This window comes from Microcebus murinus, chromosome 23, assembly GCF_040939455.1.
Source record: "Microcebus murinus isolate Inina chromosome 23, M.murinus_Inina_mat1.0, whole genome shotgun sequence".
Lineage (NCBI taxonomy): Eukaryota > Metazoa > Chordata > Mammalia > Primates > Cheirogaleidae > Microcebus > Microcebus murinus.
In genome coordinates, this window is record NC_134126.1 from 34,729,316 (window position 1) to 34,749,726 (window position 20,411).

Below are 20,411 nucleotides of genomic sequence, written 5' to 3' on the forward strand. Positions count from 1 at the left end.
GGATTCTGTATATGGACCTTTGAGAATTTTAAGAAAACTTCAAAGGCCAAAAAAAGGTAAATAAAGATGTATTTCTCTATTTTGGTAGGTATTAATACTTTTCTATGTTGTCATTGCTATATTCAATGTAAGGTTGCAGAATATAATTTGATATGTTTTTAGTTTTTTCTAATTGCTTTAAAAATTAATCATGTTGATGTTAAACTAATTTTAAGTCATTGATTATAAACAGATCTGAACTTCCTAAATTATTACCTCAGATGATTTGCAGATGGTTTTCTACTTGTTAACTATTAGCAAATTTTGAATATTTAGGTTTCTGTCATGTCTTCATGATATACTTAATGGGACAGTTGTAAGTGAATTTGAAAAATATGGCTATATTTGATAGTTCTTTAACTTAAATGAAAAAATTAACATGTAAATATGCTTGTCAGATGATTAAGAATTTGTTAGTGCTGAGATTTGTCTTTTTTCATAATGTAGGGTACTATCTACACTGATAAGTACATAAAGCATATATGTACAATTTAAAGAGATTATTTAGCAAATAACCCTATCACTTCCATGCTATTAGGAAATGGAACATCACTAGTTGCTGAGAAGGTCATTTTCTGCCTTTCCACAATTACATCCTTTTGCTTCTTAGACATAGCATAATCCTGACTTTGGCTTTAATTTCTTCTTTTTAGACAATTTATGGAGAACTCATACCTTTGGAAGACAACAGTGATGTCACAGGGTTGGCTATGTTTATTCTGAATCGCTTACTTTGGAATCCTGATATAGCAGCTGAGTATAGACACCCCACTGTTCCTCATCTATATAGAGATGGTAAGTATTTCTGCCTCTTACTGCATTCTCTCCACACTGTACATAAATGGCTTCTTGTCATTCATCTGATTTGTTTATTCATCTGATTTGCATTTTGCTTTCTCAAAAAATCCAATCTAGATAGGTCTCTGTTTCCACTACTATCCCTTCCCTTCTCTACCCTCATTATTCTTCATCATTTACTTCATCACTATATATAATTATTCTTTCCTGTTAGTTGTCTCTACCTCTCACCCCAGTAGTCCTACGGGGATCATATTTGTTATGGTTTGTTACTGTACATCTTGGCACCTAGGAAGGTCCTGCATACATAGATGCTCATTAAGTATTATTTGAGTGAGACCAACTAAATCTCTTGATGTCTCTGTACCTGTTTCCTCAGCTATGAATTGGAAATATTAAACGGTACCTGTCCCCCAGAGTTGTTGTGAATATTAAATGGTTCATATATGTAAAGCACTAAGAAAAGCATATCATATTTTATTTGTGCTTGCTACATTTCTTTTTCAACTAGCACATTATTAGTATTGTCACATTTTAAGACAAAACCTGCCTTTGATAGATTAACTTCTTATACTTTTTACTTTAAGGTCATGAAGAAGCTTTGTCCAAGTTTACATTGAAAAAGTTACTGTTGTTGGTCTGTTTCCTTGACTATGCTAAAATTTCCAGACTTATTGATCATGATCCTTGTCTCTTTTGTAAAGATGCTGAATTCAAGGTATAGTTTTCATTTTATGCTTTATATTTCATATTTCCCATTTAAGAATTTTGCTTGCTTTTATGGTATATTTTCATTTTAGAAAAATTAGTTTCCAAAAAACAATACTCTGGAGTAGAACAGGGATGCCTACCTAGTAGTAAGTCCCATCTGTAATTTTAACCGTGCCTGATTTTTATGGGTTTACCTTTCACCAGCACATCATCCTTACTCTTAATGTTGACTTGAGAATGAACTAAGCCATCCTTCTGAGGAATTAATTTTAAGGGAAATTTCTTTCCTAATTTGATGTAGTATATTATCAAATTAATGCCAATTTTTGTAGTTATGAGCAATTTTTAACAAGGTCTTAAATTGGAAATGTATGAAAGTTGCATTATTACTGTATGGTATGAAACTGACAATTTTTTAATACTACGATTAACTTTTTTATGTACAAAAATGATTTGAAGGATTTTTTATTATATCCAAAATTATAATATTAGAATATAATACCTGCAACTTGTTTCTTTATAGGCTAGTAAAGAAATTCTTCTGGCTTTTTCACGAGATTTCCTAAGTGGTGAAGGTGACCTTTCCCGTCACCTTAGCTTATTGGGATTACCTGTTAACCATGTTCAGACACCATTTGATGAATTTGATTTTGCTGTTACAAATCTTGCTGTAGACTTACAGTGTGGAGTGCGTCTAGTGTAAGTATAAAAAGTAGAATTATTTTGCTTATTGGGATATACTAAAATTTTCTAGAAAACACCTTTTTTTTTGTAATTATGCAATCTTTCTTATTCTTTCATGTAATAAAATAAATTTAGGGTTAAAATTGTGATTTCTTTTTGAGAAAAATGGTATGTCAATTTTATGCCCAGAAACCTTGTCTCCTATCCACACTTTTTTCCTGCCAGTGTGTGACTACGATGTGGATAGAACCTACTGATGTCTCAGAATAGAAGCTGAGAAGAGTTGGAAACTAATTAAAATTATCAAACATTTATAATAACACGTCATGTCGACAATGGTTTCTTGAGTTCCATATCATTCGAGACAGTTTTTAATAGCATTGACCTTATTTTACATATGAGGAAAATAATATGAAGTGGTAGGATAGAACCCCCTAGAGTTTTATGAATCTCTGGTTTTTCCAAAAACTACATAAATGTCACCTGCTTCCTTCCAAGTTAAATTTCTGTGAACATTCTTTTTTCTTGATCCACTATACTCCCAAGTTAACAGTCTTTTGAACATTACTGCAGCTTTCTCTCACTTGAGCAATTTCCATACAGGCCAAGATCATTTGTTGAAAATATTTCACATATTATTTTTATGTGAAATATTTGATTAATTTGTTCATTTTATAAAGTCAAGCCACCACATCTATGTCCTGGCCAATAGGAATTCATCTTTTAAGACTTTTTCCTCTTTCCAGGAGAAACAGGGACTAGTTTAATGTTTAGTGCCATTTTTCCACTAAGACTTTTTTTATGCTTTTACAAGAGTTGCTGAGGACTTAGCAATGTTAGATGTTATGTTATGTAGTTGGTTAGGAATTCTTAGTAGTTAAGAAATTGATCTTGCATACCAAATTTCTGTTTTGTTCAGTGTCAGCAAAATGACTGTTTTATAGATCTTTGAGGTCATTTTGGAGTACCTGGGGGTGGTTACTCTACTCATGCCATGAGTGATGAGTTAGTATACTGTTGCAGAAATGTTTCTGACATTGTGTAGTTGGCCTAGAATGATCTTAAGTCTCTCTTTAACCTTTAAAATGTATGGTTCCATAAATGTTATTATTTCTGCCAGCTTTTAATTATATACAGTAATCAGGGCTTGCTTTTTCTGGGGAAATATCAACTGTTGTCTAGTAGATAAAACACTAGTAACCTAAATGATATTAGGGATTTGAATTCTAATTCTGGTATACATATCTTTTTTAGGTAAGCACTCAAATATTTTTATAGTTATCTGCTGTGTGTGTGTGTGTGTGTGTGTGTGTGTGTGTGTGTGTGTGTGTGTGTGTGTGTGAGAATGCCTGTGGAAATTGATAGAACTGAGTTTTAATTCTCTTATTAGTTCTATCTTTACTAGCTGTATGACCATAGGAAATTTACTCAACTTCTGAGACTTGGATTCTTCATGTGTAAATGGGACTAACAATACCAGATTGTGGGATTTACTACGATGACTAAAATTAAAAAAAGAAAGTACTTGTTTGAGTAGAATATAGTACATCTCAGTAAATGTTTCTCTTCTCCTCCCTTTCCCTTTCCCGTCTCCCTGTTTCTTTCTTATCATCATAGACTTCAACCCCCAGACTTAAAATGGGAAATAACTCTACTTGCTGACTTTGGATGAACAGACTTTAGAGATAGTTTTTGGAGTTCTTCTGACCTGAAAGCCCCTAAACTCTTGTGATTTATGTGCGTCATAAATATATATAAATGAAGGTTATTTTTCATATGTTTTTATATAGCAATTTTATCTGAATTTCTTTACTGCTAGGCGAACCATGGAACTTCTCACACAGAACTGGACTCTGTCAAAGAAACTCAGAATTCCTGCCATCAGTCGTCTTCAAAAGATGCACAATGTTGACATTGTTCTTCAGATTCTTAAATCACGAGGAATTCAATTAAATGATGAGCATGGTAAACAACTCAATAGAGATAAAACCTATTCTCCTCACTGAATATTGATATGTGCATATATTATGCTAATGGCTACATTTTCATTTGTAGGAAATACGATTCTATCTAAGGATATTGTGGATAGGCACAGAGAAAAAACTCTCGGGTTGCTTTGGAAAATTGCATTTGCTTTTCAGGTATTATACATTCAGTATATTTTGTACTTTTTATCAATTTTGAATACTGATTTACAAAAGCAATTTGAATCAAATAAAGACTACCAATACTACTATCATTTATTGGGGTTTATTCTATCCCAAGGGCTGTAAAAATTGCTTTATACATATTCCAATTTAATCTTCACCACACATCTACTTTGTGTTTACCTTTTAGAAAAAAAAATAGGATATTTTTGGACTAAAATATCCATTTTAGGCATTTTATTTTCTTAGAATTTTTAAATTTCTAATTAGGTTATTTTATTTACTCTTTTATAGTTTCTCTAAATAGAAACTTTATTAGTTTTGGGTTAAAAATACATAGAAAATATAAAGGTATTTGCCTTTTTTGTGTGTTTCAGGTGGATATTTCCCTTAATTTAGACCAATTAAAGAAAGAAATTGACTTTCTAAAACACACACAGAGTATAAAGAAAACAATGTCTGCCCTATCATGCCATTCTGATGTTATTAATAAGAAAAAAGACAAAAGGACTAGTGGTTCCTTTGAGCAATATAGTGAAAACATAAAGTTATTGATGGATTGGGTAAATGCTGTTTGTGCCTTCTATAATAAAAAGGTAAGTTTCTTTGTTTTAACCTAATATCTTTAAATAAATTTTGGTGAATGTCAAACTCAAAGCATAAAATCTTTTCTTGCATTTCTTAAATAATTTAGTTTGTATGTGCATGCAAACTTTTCCTCAAAGGAGTAAATGTATTATATAACATATTTCATCTAATCTGTCACCAATTATACAATGCAGATAATTTTATTTATCACTAAGAAAAAAAAATGCCCTAGATGGGAGACTTAATAGAAGATGCTTTCATAGAACTGGGACCTAAAAGGATCATACCCTTATTATAAAGGTCAATGCAAATAAACCCAACATGCAGAAAGGTACAACTGAGAAATTACCACTAGGTAGAAGGAGGAAGAAAACTAAAATCTAAGTTGTCTTTTTCTATGATGATTTGTTAGGTTGATACTATATTTCTGTATAAGGTATACTTCTAAGTATAAACACATGAAAAAATATTGCCCTAAACACCTGGATAAACTATCTGGTAACAAATATAAAACAGGACAATGATACAGAGTACATGTAACTAAATGTGATCAACTGTTTATACTTAAAGAAATTGTTAGTAGAAAAATTCTTAAATATTTGGATAATTTTCTGTTTTAACTAAGTACTAGAGAGCCAAATTTGGTCATCATTATTCATGGATTCCATATTTGGCATTTGAAGACTAGCTAAAATTTGTAATAATAAATGCCAAAATCAGTACTTGCAGCATTTTGTGGTCATTCATTGCCAGGTGCAAATGCCTAGCTAGGTGCTTATTCCCAGCTGAGGTCGAACGTCACACTCTGCCTTTTCGTTTCAGCTCTTATATTGTAAACTGTGTCCTTTTATGATCTATTTAGTGCTGTTTTGTTTTTTTATTTGCATTATTGTGCTTTTTATTGGTGATTTCCCTATTTAAATGGCTCTTAAGCGTAGTAATGAAGTATTGTCTAGTGTTCCTATGACTGTGATGTGCCATATGCAGAAAGTATGTGTTAAATAAGCGTCATTCAGACATGAATTGTAGTGCTTTGGCCTCTGGGTTTGATGTTACTGATTAAAACACACATAAAACAAGGTTATGCATGTACTGGCTGAAAATGAAAATGTGACCAGAGGCTCACAGGACCCTAACTCTGTATTTCCTCATGAATAATGTTTCCATATTCATAAATTCAGTGTTTACAAATAACAAGAATCCACTGTAATTGTTATCGTTTCCTAAGACTGTCATAGCAAATTACTACAAACTAGGTGGCTTAAAGTAGAAATTTAATATTCTTTTCAGGCCTGAAGTCTGAACTCATATTGTTGTCTGGGTGGTGCTCTCATTTAAGTTTCTAGAGGAGACTCTGTTCCATTCCCTTCTCTTAAGTTCTGGTGGTTGCCAGCCAACCTTGGTGTTCCTTGGCTTATAAATGTGCTATTCCAAACTTTGCCTTTGTCATCACAAGGTCTTCTGTGTGTCTGTTTCTGAGTCTCTCTCCTCATCTAATAAGGACACCATTCATATTGGGTTAAAAGCCCACTCTATTCCAGTGTGACCTCATCTTAATTCATTAAATTTGTATGACCCTATTGCCAAATAAGGTCACCATTCTGATTTTCTGGGAAGGACATGAAGTTTTGAGGGACACTTTCTAACTTAGAACAATAATATTATAACCAGATCCTACTTTTAGAATGGTTAGTATTTTATAATTGAGAATTTGGCTATGCATATGGCATTATACTAGTTACTGTTAGTAATTAATGTGATATTCTTAGCTCTTAAGAGAAAATAACAGACTACAAAACTGTTATGTTACTCTCTAAATACAGTTAACTATTTTTCTGGTATTTCCAATCAGGTGGAGAATTTTACAGTGTCTTTCTCAGATGGCCGTGTGCTGTGTTACCTGATCCACCATTATCATCCATGCTACGTGCCTTTTGATGCTATATGTCAGCGTACTACTCAGACTGTGGAATGCACACAAACTGGTTCAGTGGTATTAAATTCATCATCTGAATCTGATGATAGTTCTCTGGATATGTCTCTTAAAGCATCTGGTCATGGTTAGTCCCTTTTTGTTAATTTTCCAATTATTTGCCATGTCTGATTTTTGACTACAGTCTAATTTCTCTTTTTCACTTGCATAATAGAAAATACTTCAGAACTATACAAAGAACTCCTAGAAAATGAAAAGAAAAACTTTCATTTGGTTAGCTTTGCTGTTAGAGATCTTGGTGGAATACCTGCTATGATTAATCATTCAGATATGTCAAATACAATTCCAGACGAAAAGGTAAGTAAAAAAAAGGGTTTCTTAATTAGTAACTCAATAATAAGAATCTCAGAAGATGATAGTAAAATTGTATATTCTCTGTTGATCAGTTTTCATTTTTCACGTTTTCTTTTAGGTGGTTATTACCTATTTGTCATTTCTTTGTGCAAGGCTTTTGGATCTTCGTAAAGAAATAAGAGCTGCTCGACTTATACAGACAACATGGAGAAAATATAAATTAAAAAAAGATCTCAAACGCCATCAGGTACTCCTGGAAAATGAAAACACTATACTATGAATTATAAGTAATGAATTATTGTAATTAATTTCATTGTTCAGTAGTGAATTTAGTATAAGATATCACTTGATTGATTTTTATATTAATATTTTACTGATGTATGATATTATGATAAGTTTAATAATTTATGTGTTTTGGGTTGGGGAGGTATGATCATTTCTCCTTATTGGCTGATATTTCATTCATATAACTTCCAGTCTCTGTCCACCCTTTTACTTAATCTGTTCCTGGGGGAAAGGAATAACTTACCTGCTTTGTAAATTTATGAAGAATACTCTAGGAATGTTTAACTCAGGTTTTCCCTTTCTATTACTAAATAGAATCTAACCTCCTTCCAGAAAACAAGAGTTTTCCGTTAATTTTTTCATGCTATGCTCTGTTAGGCTTGACCTCATCTAATGCTACTTGGGCCTGGGCATCAAATTTCTGATTTTACTGTTTAATTAGCTCATTTTGTTTGCCATGAAACTGTTTTCCAGTTTACCCTTTATTAGTTTTAAACGTGGTATTTTGGTTTCCAATATTTCATTTTTCAAAATGCCTAGGATCTGAGCACAGGGATAAAGACATTATTTATTGATTCCCTTTCTAACACCAAAACACAAAAATTTGTATTAACATAAAATAGATATTTTTTTCTTAAGTTCTGAGAAGATTGTCATTTTTTAGAAGTTTTAAGAAATTTCTTTGGTCAAGTTGAACAAACTGTTTTAACCCTTTCGCTTTCCTACCCCCTCCACCAATTAACATTATATTTATTTATTTGGAAAAATTGAAGAAAATAAACAGCCATGACTGATAAAATTTTCATAGATATTTTAGAAATTACTTCTACCCAGTATTTCTCAATTTTTAATTATAATGCATTATGATAAAGTTTATGGTAGCTGTCTGAAAGAGCTAAATATTGGCAACTCTTAAAGATAACATGTGTTTTCTTATTACCATGTTAGACTTGGAAATAACACTAGTTGAATAATTTGCCCTTGCTCCACTAAAAGTTTTTGTAGTAACTTTGGGAAATAGGTCAGGTCTTGTACTCACAAATGGTCATTTCTGCTACTCTATGTGCTGTGCCCTATATTGCCCCTTCACCTGCCTCCTTGCCCACAGGTCATGTGGAGGATAACTGTACTGTTGAAAGCTTTGAGGAATTGTTTTAGGATAGTTTTCAGGGAAGATTCTCTCATGGCCAGTCCTTAAGTTGTTTGATTTATTCTTTTTTTTGTTTTGTTTTTTTGTGGTTTTTTTGAGACAGAGTCTCACTCTTTTGCTTAAGCTAGAGTGCCATGGCATCAGCCTAGCTCATAGCAACCTCAAACTCCTGGGCTCAAGTGATCCTCCTGCTTCAGCCTCCTGAGTAGCTGGCACTTATAGGCATGTGCCATCATGCCCGGCTAGTTTTTTATATATATTTTTAGTTGTTCAGATAATTTCTATTTTTAGTAGAGACAGGGTCTCGCTCTTGCTCAGACTGGTCTCGAATTCCTGATCTCAAATGATCTGCCCGTCTCAGCCTCCCATAGTGCTAGGATTACAGGCGTGGATTTATTCCTTTTATATTACATTAAATAAGAGTTTTAGACTTACAAGAAAGAGATATCAATCAGAATATATCTTAATATATGTAAGCTTTATTTTTGTTCAAGATAGACTTGTATTGATCAGATATTAATTTAGAATTTTCATGGCTTCTTGCTGGTAAGATTCTTTTTCTTGATTTATTTCTTTAGTGCAAATAAAATTTTTCCTGTTTTCTGAAGGTCTAAATTAAAAGAAAATTCCTGTACCTATGGTTAAACCTCTTCAATCCAATCATACCATTGTTTCTCTTCTTTCTCCTAGTGAGCATATTACAAATTAGTAAGCATATAAATATTACCATGAGATACTATTTTGGGGGGTTTTATCTTTTGCTTTTCCATCATTATTATAATTTATGTAAATCCATTAAGAATAGAGTAGCTCAAGCTTTCAAAGTGACAAACATTGGCAAGTAGCCAAAGTTACCTGGTGAATTATCTCGGAGTCCTCTGACATGGTCCATTTCCCAGTTCTTCCTGTCAACAAATGGGCATAAACTCTCAGGCAAAGTAAATCCTAGTACGTGATGGCCCCTATATGAGACAAAATAAAAGAAATTAGCTGGTAACTGGATGGCTCAACAACGTAAGATTAAAGATGATACATGGTCCTACCTAGAGAAGGGTCAGTGACTGAAGGGATGGAAGCTTTTACCACCAGCTTATGGAAGTTTTTAAATAGCTGCTAATTTTTTAAAATATATTTGCTTCTTTGAATGTATATGCTTGCCATCTTTAGCTCCTCTAATGTCATATAAAGTTGTGTTTTAGTTTGCTTGTAATAGAGATGACATAAAAGCTGAGATAAGTTTCAACTTACCTTAGCCTAGTCATTCATTCATTCATTCCCTTCTAGCTAATAGAGGTGTGTTTTTAACTTCGATCTCTACAACCCTAAAGGCCATAGGTTTGTTTCACAGGGGTGTTTTGTTTTTGTTTTTGTTTTTTTTTGAGACAGAGTCTCACTTTGTTGCCCAGGCTAGAGTGAGTGCCGTGGCGTCAGCCTCGCTCACAGCAACCTCAAACTCCTGGGCTTAAGCAATTCTCCTGCCTCATCCTCCCAAGTAGCTGAGACTACAGGCATGCACTACCATGCCTGGCTAATTTTTTTATATATGTATTAGTTGGCCAATTAATTTCTTTCTATTTATAGTAGAGACGGGGTCTCGCTCTTGCTCAGGCTGGTTTCAAACTACTTACCTCGATGGATCCACCCACCTTGGCCTCCCAGAGTGCTAGGATTACAGGCGTGAGCCACCACGCCCTGCCTTCACAGGGGTGCTGACAATGATGTTAGGTAGTTTAATCAACTTGTTATATATAATTTCCCTAGACCAATTTTAGAATTGTCTAGTTTTTCTGCTCAGAGGAATGATCTAATACAGAGCCCTTACGTTCCTTAATGTTTGTTTCAGTCTATTAGTTACCTTTTTTATAAAATGTAAGAATACAATTTGATCCCTTCCATAGTTGTATTCTCATACTATGCAGCCTCCATGCACATATCCATCCACTGATTGTCATTAATTAATTAGACTGTATAGCTAATCTCTGTGTATAGCCTATAGACTATCTCAGACAACAGCAAAAAGGTTGTCAGGCATGCTTTAAGTTGTTACTTTCCACCAGAGCAAATAACTCATAAACTACAATAGTTTCCAATTCAGGTGAAGTGAAGTGATAAATCTAGCCTTGGACAGTACAGCAAAGTGATTAAGGGAGTGGACTCTAAATCCAGGTTGTCTGTTCAAATTCGATATTGCCAGGAGACTGACGAGCCACTTGACCCCTCTGCCTCAGTTTCCTCATGATCATAAGAGTAGTATCTGCACATTTGTTATTATGGTTCTTGTGAGGTTTAGATGTATCATTTGTGAAGTGTTTAGAATGGTGCTGAACATAAAATATGTACTTCACAGCAGTTCATTATGAGAAGTAACAGAAACAGAGATACATACTGGTCTCTCACGTTTCTAGGGCAGCTGGCTCCCCTTTGACCACTGATGGTCAAAGAGTGGGATTTCAGATACCCCTCCTCTCCCCAGCCTGTCCACTGCCGGCAGGCCGCGGCGCGCGCGCCCCCGTTGGCGCGTAGGTCTGGTCAGGTGGGGAGCGCCACTCGTCCTGGGAAACGGAGCATGGCCCGAAGGGCGGCCCCCGCGACCGTCACACAACGCACGTTGGTTGGGAACCTGGTGCTAACCCATTCATAGATGACCTGCTTCTGGGTGGGGGTTTTAGCAGAGCAGCTCTCTTGCTGAAATCTATTGAAAGTCAGCCCTCGACACAAGGGTTTGTAAAAAGAAAAAAAAAAAAAGAATTAAAAAATACCTCTTCTCACGACCCAAACCATACTTTGTGGCCTTACGCCATAGAGACTCAGGAGAACAATGTATTCTAGGCTAAAGGAAGAAGTATATTTTTTTCCTCCTGTTTTGTGTATTGCTTTGTTCAAATTGTAACAAAGCTAATACTACCTTTTTACTGTAAAGCATTTTTTTTCCTCACATAATCCACTCCTTTCCTAAAAGTCAAGCATGCATTTACTGGACCCAAATCTAAGAAACACACCACACTGCACTTCAAATTGTCCTTATCTTAATTATTGTGGATCAATGATAGATCAAACATGTCTATGATCTTAGACTATTTTTAGGAATCTTTGTTTCATCCTGCAACTATATCTGCAAGCACACCTGTCAGCCGTTTCTACACGCCCAGAGGTGTAGCATCACTATTCTAAAGATGAGCACAAGGAGCCTCGGGTGTTTTATTTTCAGGGTCAATTTGATTAATGTTTCACAGTTGATTATCTTACAAAGGATAATTTAAGGTCTTAAGTTATTGTTTAAGTCACATTTGCTAATTTTCTTTAAGGAGCAAGACAAAGCTGCAAGAATTATTCAATCAGCTATAGTCAATTTTCTAACTAAACAACGATTGAAGAAAGAGGTTAATGCAGCACTGGTCATTCAGAAATATTGGCGAAGACTCTTAGCACAGAGAAAATTATTAATGCTAAAAAGGGAAAAGCTGGAAAAAATTCAATATAAATCAGCATCAATTATTCAGGTACAGTATTCTGGACTAATTTTTTAATTTAAAGCATTTTAATGACTTTTTTAAAGGAAGATGTTAAAACGTGATGAAATTTTTAATGATTATATTAGGATTCTTTAATACTTAATAAATTTTAAACATCTCTTTATCTGCAAAACTCTTTGCTGTGTTTAGCATAAGGCTGTAATATAATTGAAATGCTATTGTACAATTAATAGACAACAGTGTAGTGTAAACATTTATATGTACCAGGAAAAAAAATTTGACTTTATTATGATATTTACTTTATTGCAATGGTCTAGAAGCAAACTCATAGAATCTCTGAGATACGCCTGTATATATTTCAACTTTAGTAGACCCTGGCTAAGTGTTTTTGAAAGTACTTACAGGAATTTAAAGCCCACTAGGTGCTTATGATAGCATATGTGACATCATGTCTATGTAAACATTTGAAAATTGTCTAATAGTAGCCATTCTGATAGTATGCAATAGTATTCAGAATATTTTTAATTTATATTTTCATATTAATTAATGATGTTGAACACCTTTTCATTTTTGAAATCTTTTGAAGTGTTATTTCAAGTATCTTTTTTTTTTTTTTTATTTCGGCATATTATGGGGGTACAGATTTTAAGGTTTCAATAAATGCCCATTTCCCCCCCTCCCCCCACAAGTCTGAGTCTCCATCATGACCATCCCCCAGATGGTGCACATCTCACTCATTATGTATGTATATACCCGCCCCCCTCCCACCTGCCCAATACCCTATTACTGTAGTACCTATGTGACCACTTAGGTGCTGTTCAGTTAATACCAGTTTGCTGGTGAGTATATGTGGTGCTTGTTTTTCTATTCTTGGGAAACTTCACTTAATAGTATGGGTTCCAGCTCTAACCAGGAAAATATAAGATTCAAGTATCTTTTTAAATTTTTTTTTTTTTTCAATTTGTTTGCCTTCTTGTGGATTTATAAGAGATCTTTATATATTCTGGTTATGAGACCTTAGTTGTGTATGCATAGTGTAAGTATCTTCTCCCAGGTGATGATTTACTGTTCTATGTTTTACTAATGGAATTTCTTAACTTTTTTTATGGTTAGTGTTTTTTGTGTACCATTTAAAGAGTATTTCCTTATCCTAAGGCCTTGTACATATTCTCCTATATTCTACAAGTATTAAAGTTTTATCTTTCAGGTTTAGATCCCATCTCAAATTAATTTTATCATATGACTTGTTTTAGGGACCATTTTTTCTTTTCTGGTATGTGAGTACTCAGTTGTTTCAGCATGATTTACTAAAATAACCATCCTTGCGCCTTTGCAATGCTGCCTTTAGTATATACATCAAATATTCTTATGTGTGGTTCTGTTTCTGCTATCTTTTTCTATTCCATTTTGTCTGTTCTATTTTGTCTGTCTTTGAGCCTTGTACTGTAGCTTTACATGAAATCTAGACATCTAGTAGGTAGTCCTTCTTTAATGATTTGCAAATAATTTCTCCCAATCTGTATCTTCTCTTTATTCTCTTAACAGAGTTTTTGCATGGCAAAAGGATTTCATTTTGATGAAATCAAATTATCACTTTTTTTCTTCTATGGATTGTGCTTTTAGTGTCATACCGAAGTACTCTAGAAGTTTTCTAATTTTCCCTTTAAATTTTGACTCATGATGTATTTTGTGTTAATTTTTGTCTAAGTTATGAGGGTTAGATCAAGGTATACTTTTTTTTTTGCATTATAGATGTCCAATTATTCCAACACCATTTATGGAAAAGACCATTCTTTCTCTATTAAAATATTTTTGAATCTTTGTCATAAATCAATTGGCCATATTTGGGTTGATCATCTGATTCTGTTACATTAATATATGTATTTCCTTTGCCAATACCACAGTACTTCGATTACTGTAACTTTATAGTAAGCCTTAAAATTGGGTATTGTGATCGTTCCAACTTTATTCTTTCTTCAAAATAGGTTGGGCTGTTCTAGTTTCTTTGTCTTTCAGTGTAGGTTTTAGATTCAACTTTTCTGTATCTTAAAAAAATCCTGCCAAATGTTGATTGGAATTGTTACATCCACAGATATTTGGAGGATAATTAACACTTTCACTATGTTAACTATTCCAGTCCATGCAGATGGTATATCTTTCCATTTATTTAGATCTTTGATTTTTTTCATAGTTTTTTGTTATACTTAAGTAATTTATTTTTTTATAAGTGTTATAAATAGTATTGATTTTTAATTTCATTTCCCATTTGTTCATATTTGGTGGACATATTCATCTTATGTGTTAACCCTGTATTTTACTGTCAATTAAATTCATTTAGTTCTATGAACTTTTTGTTTTTCTGTCTTAGATTCTTTCAGATTTTCTACATAGTCATGTTGTCTGCCTTTCTTTCCAATCTATATATTCTTTTTATTTCTTTCTCTTCCCTTTATTTCATTAGCTAAGAATTCCAGCATGATACCGAATAAAAGTGGTAGGGCTTGAAATCCTTTCCTTGTTCTCAATCTAGCATTCATGATGCAAAGGTATAGTTTCTATAGATGCTCTATATCAGGTTGAATAAGTTTCTTTCTATTTCCTAGTTTACTAAGTTTTATTATGTATGGATTTGAGTTTCATCAAATACTTTTTCTGCATCACTGTATATGTTAACATTTATTGATTTTTCAAATCTTGAACTTGGATTCTCAGGATAAATTTCATATGTTAGTGATATTTTTCTTTTTATATATTGCTTAATTCCATTTGCTAATATTTGATGAGGTTTGCATCTATGTTCATGAGTATATTGGCCTATTTTCTTGTACTCTCGTGTCTGATTTTGGAACTAGGGTAATAATAGCTTCATTAAATGAGTTGAGAAGTTTTCCCTTTCTCTTGTATTTTCTGGAAGAGATTGTTTAAAATTGGCATGATATCTTCTTGAAAGGTTTTTAGAGCTCACCAGTGATAGCATCTTAGAGTGGACACCACTTTTTCCCCTCTTTTTTTCTTTTTTCTTAATTGAGACATAATAGTTTTACATACTCACAGGGCACATAGTGATGTTTAAATACATGCTATGTATAGTGATCACATCAGGATAATTATAATAGCTTATCCATCATCTCAAACATTTATCATTTCTTTTTGTTGAGAGCATTCAATATTATCCTCCCTCTAGCTATTTGAAACTATATATTGTTAACTATAGACATCCTACAGTGGTATAAAACACAAACTCTAGCTGTAATTTTGTGCCTCATCTTTTATCATTTATATTTTAAGTGTTAGTATTTATATGATGATTTAAAACTATGAATTCTATTTTTTCAAATTAGAATGGGACTGTTTAATGTTTTAGTTTTTGGTAGTTTGTAGTTTTCAAAGAATTGATCACTTTTATCTAAGTTGTCAACTTCATGTGTGTATAGTATGTGTTTATTATCCTTTTAATGTCTGAGGAGTCTGTAGTGATATCATCTCTTTCATTCCTGATATTGATAATTTGTATCTTCTGTTTTCTTGGTCAGTCTTGTTAGAGTTTTAGTAATTCTCTTGGTCTTTCCAATGGACAAGCCTTTGACTTCATTGATTTCTGCTTATATCTTTCTTTCTTTACTTGTTTTGACTTATTTTGCCTTTTTTATATAGTTTCTGTAAGCAGAAGCTTAGGTAACTGATTTGAGTCCTTCTTCTTGTAATGTAATCCATTAATAGTATAAATTTCCTTCTAAGTACAGGGTTAGCCACATATCACAGATTTTTGATATAATATATTTTCATTTTCATTCAGTTCAAAACATTTTTGGTTTAAGCAGGTAATTCACATGGTTGGGCTCAGGCTACAAGTTCTCATCAGGCTTCCGTGGGTATAACTTCAATGTCAGTTCCTTTTCTAAAGCCCTTATGGTGATATTTGTATAATATAAACTTGCTTATGTTTCTTATGACTGTAGAATACAAATGAAGTTATATAAATATACTTAGGATTCAGGTGGACTTTTGAATTAGCTACAGCTATGTCAATGTTTAAACTACAAACAAGGCCAGGCGTGGTGGCTCACGCCTGTAATCCTAGCACTTTGGGAGGCCGAGGCAGGCGGATTGCTCAAGGTCAGGAGTTCAAAACCAGCCTGAGCGAGACCCCGTCTCTACCAAAAATAGAAATAAATTAATTGACCAACTAAAAATATATATACAAAAAAAAAAAAAAAAATTAGCCGGGCATGGTGGCGCATGCCTGTAGTCCCAACTACTCGGGAGGCTGAGGCAGTAGGATCGCTGAGCCCCGGAGATTGAGGTTGCTGTGAGCCAGGCTGACGCCACGGCACTCACTCTAGCCTGGGCAACAAAGTGAGACTCTGTCTTAAAAAAAAAATAAAAATAAAATAAAATAAAATAAATAAAATAAACTACAAACAAAAGAGATAAGTATCTAGCAAAAACAGATTTGTTTTCTATGTTAGTATGTTTATTTTTAAGCAGATTGTTAGAAAAATTAGTATTTTCAAGTGTTAAGTATAGAAAGCTATGTCTATCTTACTTTATGTCCTTTCTTACTTTTTTCAGAGTTATTGGAGAAGATATTCCAGTAGAAAAAGATTTTTGAAATTGAAATATTATTCAATCATCCTGCAATCTAGGATAAGAATGATAATTGCTGTTACATCTTATAAACGAAATCTTTGGGCTATAGTTACCATTCAGAGGCATTGGCGTGCTTGTTTAAGAAGGAAACAAGCAAGATACAGAGGTTATAAAGTACGCCAGTTAATCAAACAACAATCTATAGCTGCTCTTAAAATTCAAACTGCTTTTAGAGGCTATAGTCAAAGAGTAAAATATCAATCTGTGCTTCAGTCTATTGTGAAGATTCAGAGGTGGTACAGGGCCTACAAGACTGTTTATGATATAAGAACACATTTTTTACAGACAAGGGCAGCTGTAATTTCCCTCCAGAGTGCTTATCGTGGCTGGAAAGCTCGGAGGCAGATCCAAAGGGAACATCAAGCTGCAGTGAAGATTCAGTCTGCTTTTAGAATGGCTAAGGCCCGGAAACAGTTTAGATTTTTAAGAACAGCAACAGTAGTCATCCAGCAACATCTGAAAGCATGGATTGCAGGAAAGAAGCAACGTTTGGAGTATATTGAACTCCGTCTTGCAGCACTGACACTTCAATCCACGTGGAAGGGAAGAACAGTGAGAAGGCAGATTCAAAGGCAACACCAATGTGCTATCATCATACAGGCATGCTATAGAATGCATGTGCAACAAAAGAAGTGGAAAGCCATGAAAGAAGCCGCTCTTCTGATTCAAAAGTATTATAGGGCTTACAGTATTGGGAGGGAACAGCGTTGTTTATATTTGAGAAAAAAGGAAGCTATAGTAATTTTACAGTCAGCTTACCGTGGTATGAAAGTGAGAAAAAGAATAAAGGATTGCAACAAAGCAGCAGTCACTATACAGTCTAGTTATAGAGCCTACAAAACCAAAAGGAAATATGCAACCTATCGAGCTTCAGCTATTATAATTCAGAGATGGTATCGAGATATTAAAATTACAAACCATCAACATGAGGAATATCTTAACTTAAGGAAGGCAGCAGTTAAAGTCCAAGCTGTATATAGAGGTGTTAGAGTGAGAAGACATATTCAACACATGCACATTGCAGCCACTTCTATTAAAGCCATGTTTAAAATGCATCAGTCAAGAGTAAGATACCATACAATGAGATCAGCAGCTATTATAATTCAAGTAAGATACAGAGCATATTATCAAGGTAAAATTCAGCGTGAAAAATATCTGACAATTTTGAAAGCTATTAATATTCTTCAGGCAAGTTTTAGAGGAGTAAGAGTTAGACAGACTCTAAAAAGGATGCACACTGCAGCAACACTCATTCAATCATACTATAGAAGATACAGACAGCAAACATATTTTAATAAGTTAAAGAAGGTAACAAAAACAATACAACAGAGATACCGGGCAGTGAAGAAAAGACACGTTCAATTTCAAAGGTATAACAAATTGAGGCATTCCATAATATGCATTCAGGCTGTTTTTAGGGGTATGAAAGCTAGAAGACATTTAAAAGTTATGCATGTAGCCGCAACCCTTATTCAGAGAAGATTTAGAACTCTAATGATGAGAAGAAGATTCCTCACTCTCAAGAAAACTGTCATTTGGATTCAGAGAAAATACCGGGCACATCTTTGTGCAAAGCGTCACTTACAGTTCCTTCGGTTACAAAAGGCAGCTATTAGAATCCAGACATCATACAGAAAGTGGATGGTAAGGAAAAAGATGCAAGAGATGCACAGGGCTGCTACTTTGATCCAGGCTACTTTCAGAATGCACATAGCACGTATGAGATACCAGGCTTTGAAACAGGCCTCCATTGTGATCCAGTGGCAATACCAAGCAAACAGAGCAGCAAAACTGCAGAGGCAGCATTATCTCAGGCAGAGACATTCTGCTGTGATCCTTCAGGCTGCATTCAGGGGTATGAAAATTAGAAGACATTTGAAAACCATGCATTCCTCTGCAACCCTTATTCAGAGAAGGTTTAGATCATTAGTGATAAGGAGAAGATTCATTTCCCTCAAAAAAGCTGCTATTTTTGTTCAGAGGAAATTTCGAGCCACCATTTGTGCTAAGCATACATTGCACCAATTCTTGCAGTTACGAAAGGCAGCTATTATAATACAGTCATCTTACAGACGACTGATAGTAAAAAAGAAGTTACAAGAAATGCATAAGGCTGCAGTTCTCATCCAGGCTACTTTCCGAATGCACAAAACCTATATTACATTTCAGACTTGGAAACATGCCTCAATTTTAATTCAGCGACATTATCGAATATACAGAGCTGCAAAATTGCAAAGAGAAAATTATGTGAGACAATGGCATTCTGCTGTTGTCATTCAGGCTGCATATAAAGGAATGAAAGCAAGACAGCTTTTAAGGGAAAAGCACCAAGCTGCCATCATAATACAAAGCACATATAGAATGTATAGGCAATATTATTTCTACCAAAGGCTTCAGTGGGCTACAAAAGTAATACAAGAAAAATATAGAGCAAATAAAAAGAAATCTGTTCAACACAATGAGCTTAAGAAAGCAGAGACTTGTATTCAGACAAGTTTTCAGGACATGAACATAAGGAAACAAATTGAGAAACGGCATCAGGCTGCCGTTATTATTCAGAAGCATTTTAAAGCCTTTAAAATAAGGAGGCATTATCTCCATCTCAAAGCAACAGTGGTTTCTGTTCAGAGAAGATACAGAGCACTAACTGCAGTACGCACCCAAGCAGTTCTTTGTATACAGTCTTCTTACAGGGGCCTTAAGGTACACAGGGATATCCAGTCTATGCACCTGGCTGCCACACTGATTCAGTCATTCTACCGAATGCACAGGGCCAAAGCTGATTATCAAGCAAAGAAAACTGCAGTCGTTGTTATACAAAATTATTATAGGTCATATGTTAGAGTTAAAATGGAAAGGAAAAAATTTTTAGCAGTTCAGAAATCTGCAAGAACTATTCAGGCTGCTTTTAGAGGCATGAAAATTAGACAAAAATTGAAAACCATATCTGAAGAAAAGATGTCAGCCATCATTGGCCAATCTGCACTCTGCTGTTATGGAGCTAAAATGCAGTATGACTCTGTTCAAAGTGAGGACGTTATGATTCAAGAGTGGCATAAAGCTGCTCCACTTGCTTGTTTTCAGGACGCAGAGTATCATTCTCAGAGTAGGGATGCAGAACTAGTTCAAAAAGTTTTTCATAAAATGTTCACAAGAGAACTGGAAATACAGAAATGTGCTGCCTTACGCATTCAGTCCTTCCTTCAGATGGCTGTGTGTCGAAGAAGGTTCGTTCGGCAGAAAAGGGCTACCATCACCTTACAGCAGTATTTCAGGACAAGGCAAACCAGAAGACGGTTTTTACTGTATAGAAAAGCAGCAGTGGTTTTACAAAATCACCACAGAGCCCTTTTGTCTGCAAAACAACAAAGACAAGTTTATTTACAAATCAGGAACAGTGTTATCATCATTCAAGCAAGAACAAAAGGATTTATACAGAAACGGAAGTTTCAGAAAATTAAAAATAGCACCATAAAAATTCAGGTATTTCTATAATTTTAATATAAAACTTTCAGTCTTTCTTTTCAGCAATATTAGGATTTATAAAATGAGCTTAAGCAGATCATAAATAATACTTAGTTTCAGTGACCATTTCACTT

At 34.1% G+C, this 20,411-nt stretch overlaps 1 protein-coding gene and 1 long non-coding RNA gene across 2 annotated transcripts in view; one reads left to right on the forward strand and one right to left on the reverse strand.

The window, feature by feature from the left end:
- Positions 1-11,164, reverse strand: part of LOC142863861 (uncharacterized) — a 41,167-nt gene extending 30,003 nt beyond the window's left edge. Inside the window, exons 1-2 of the long non-coding RNA XR_012914501.1 lie at positions 11,076-11,164; positions 9,545-9,651 (exon numbers count right to left, since the gene is read on the reverse strand). This is a non-coding gene — a long non-coding RNA (uncharacterized LOC142863861). The remainder of the gene's footprint in view (positions 1-9,544; positions 9,652-11,075) is intronic.
- Positions 1-20,411, forward strand: part of ASPM (assembly factor for spindle microtubules) — a 48,878-nt gene that overhangs the window by 14,928 nt on the left and 13,539 nt on the right. Inside the window, exons 8-18 of the mRNA XM_012744377.3 lie at positions 693-834; positions 1,425-1,555; positions 2,072-2,247; positions 4,052-4,197; positions 4,288-4,373; positions 4,757-4,975; positions 6,820-7,027; positions 7,115-7,257; positions 7,373-7,501; positions 11,995-12,189; positions 16,735-20,295. Coding sequence (XP_012599831.2) covers positions 693-834; positions 1,425-1,555; positions 2,072-2,247; positions 4,052-4,197; positions 4,288-4,373; positions 4,757-4,975; positions 6,820-7,027; positions 7,115-7,257; positions 7,373-7,501; positions 11,995-12,189; positions 16,735-20,295 — 5,136 coding nt within the window. The remainder of the gene's footprint in view (positions 1-692; positions 835-1,424; positions 1,556-2,071; positions 2,248-4,051; positions 4,198-4,287; positions 4,374-4,756; positions 4,976-6,819; positions 7,028-7,114; positions 7,258-7,372; positions 7,502-11,994; positions 12,190-16,734; positions 20,296-20,411) is intronic.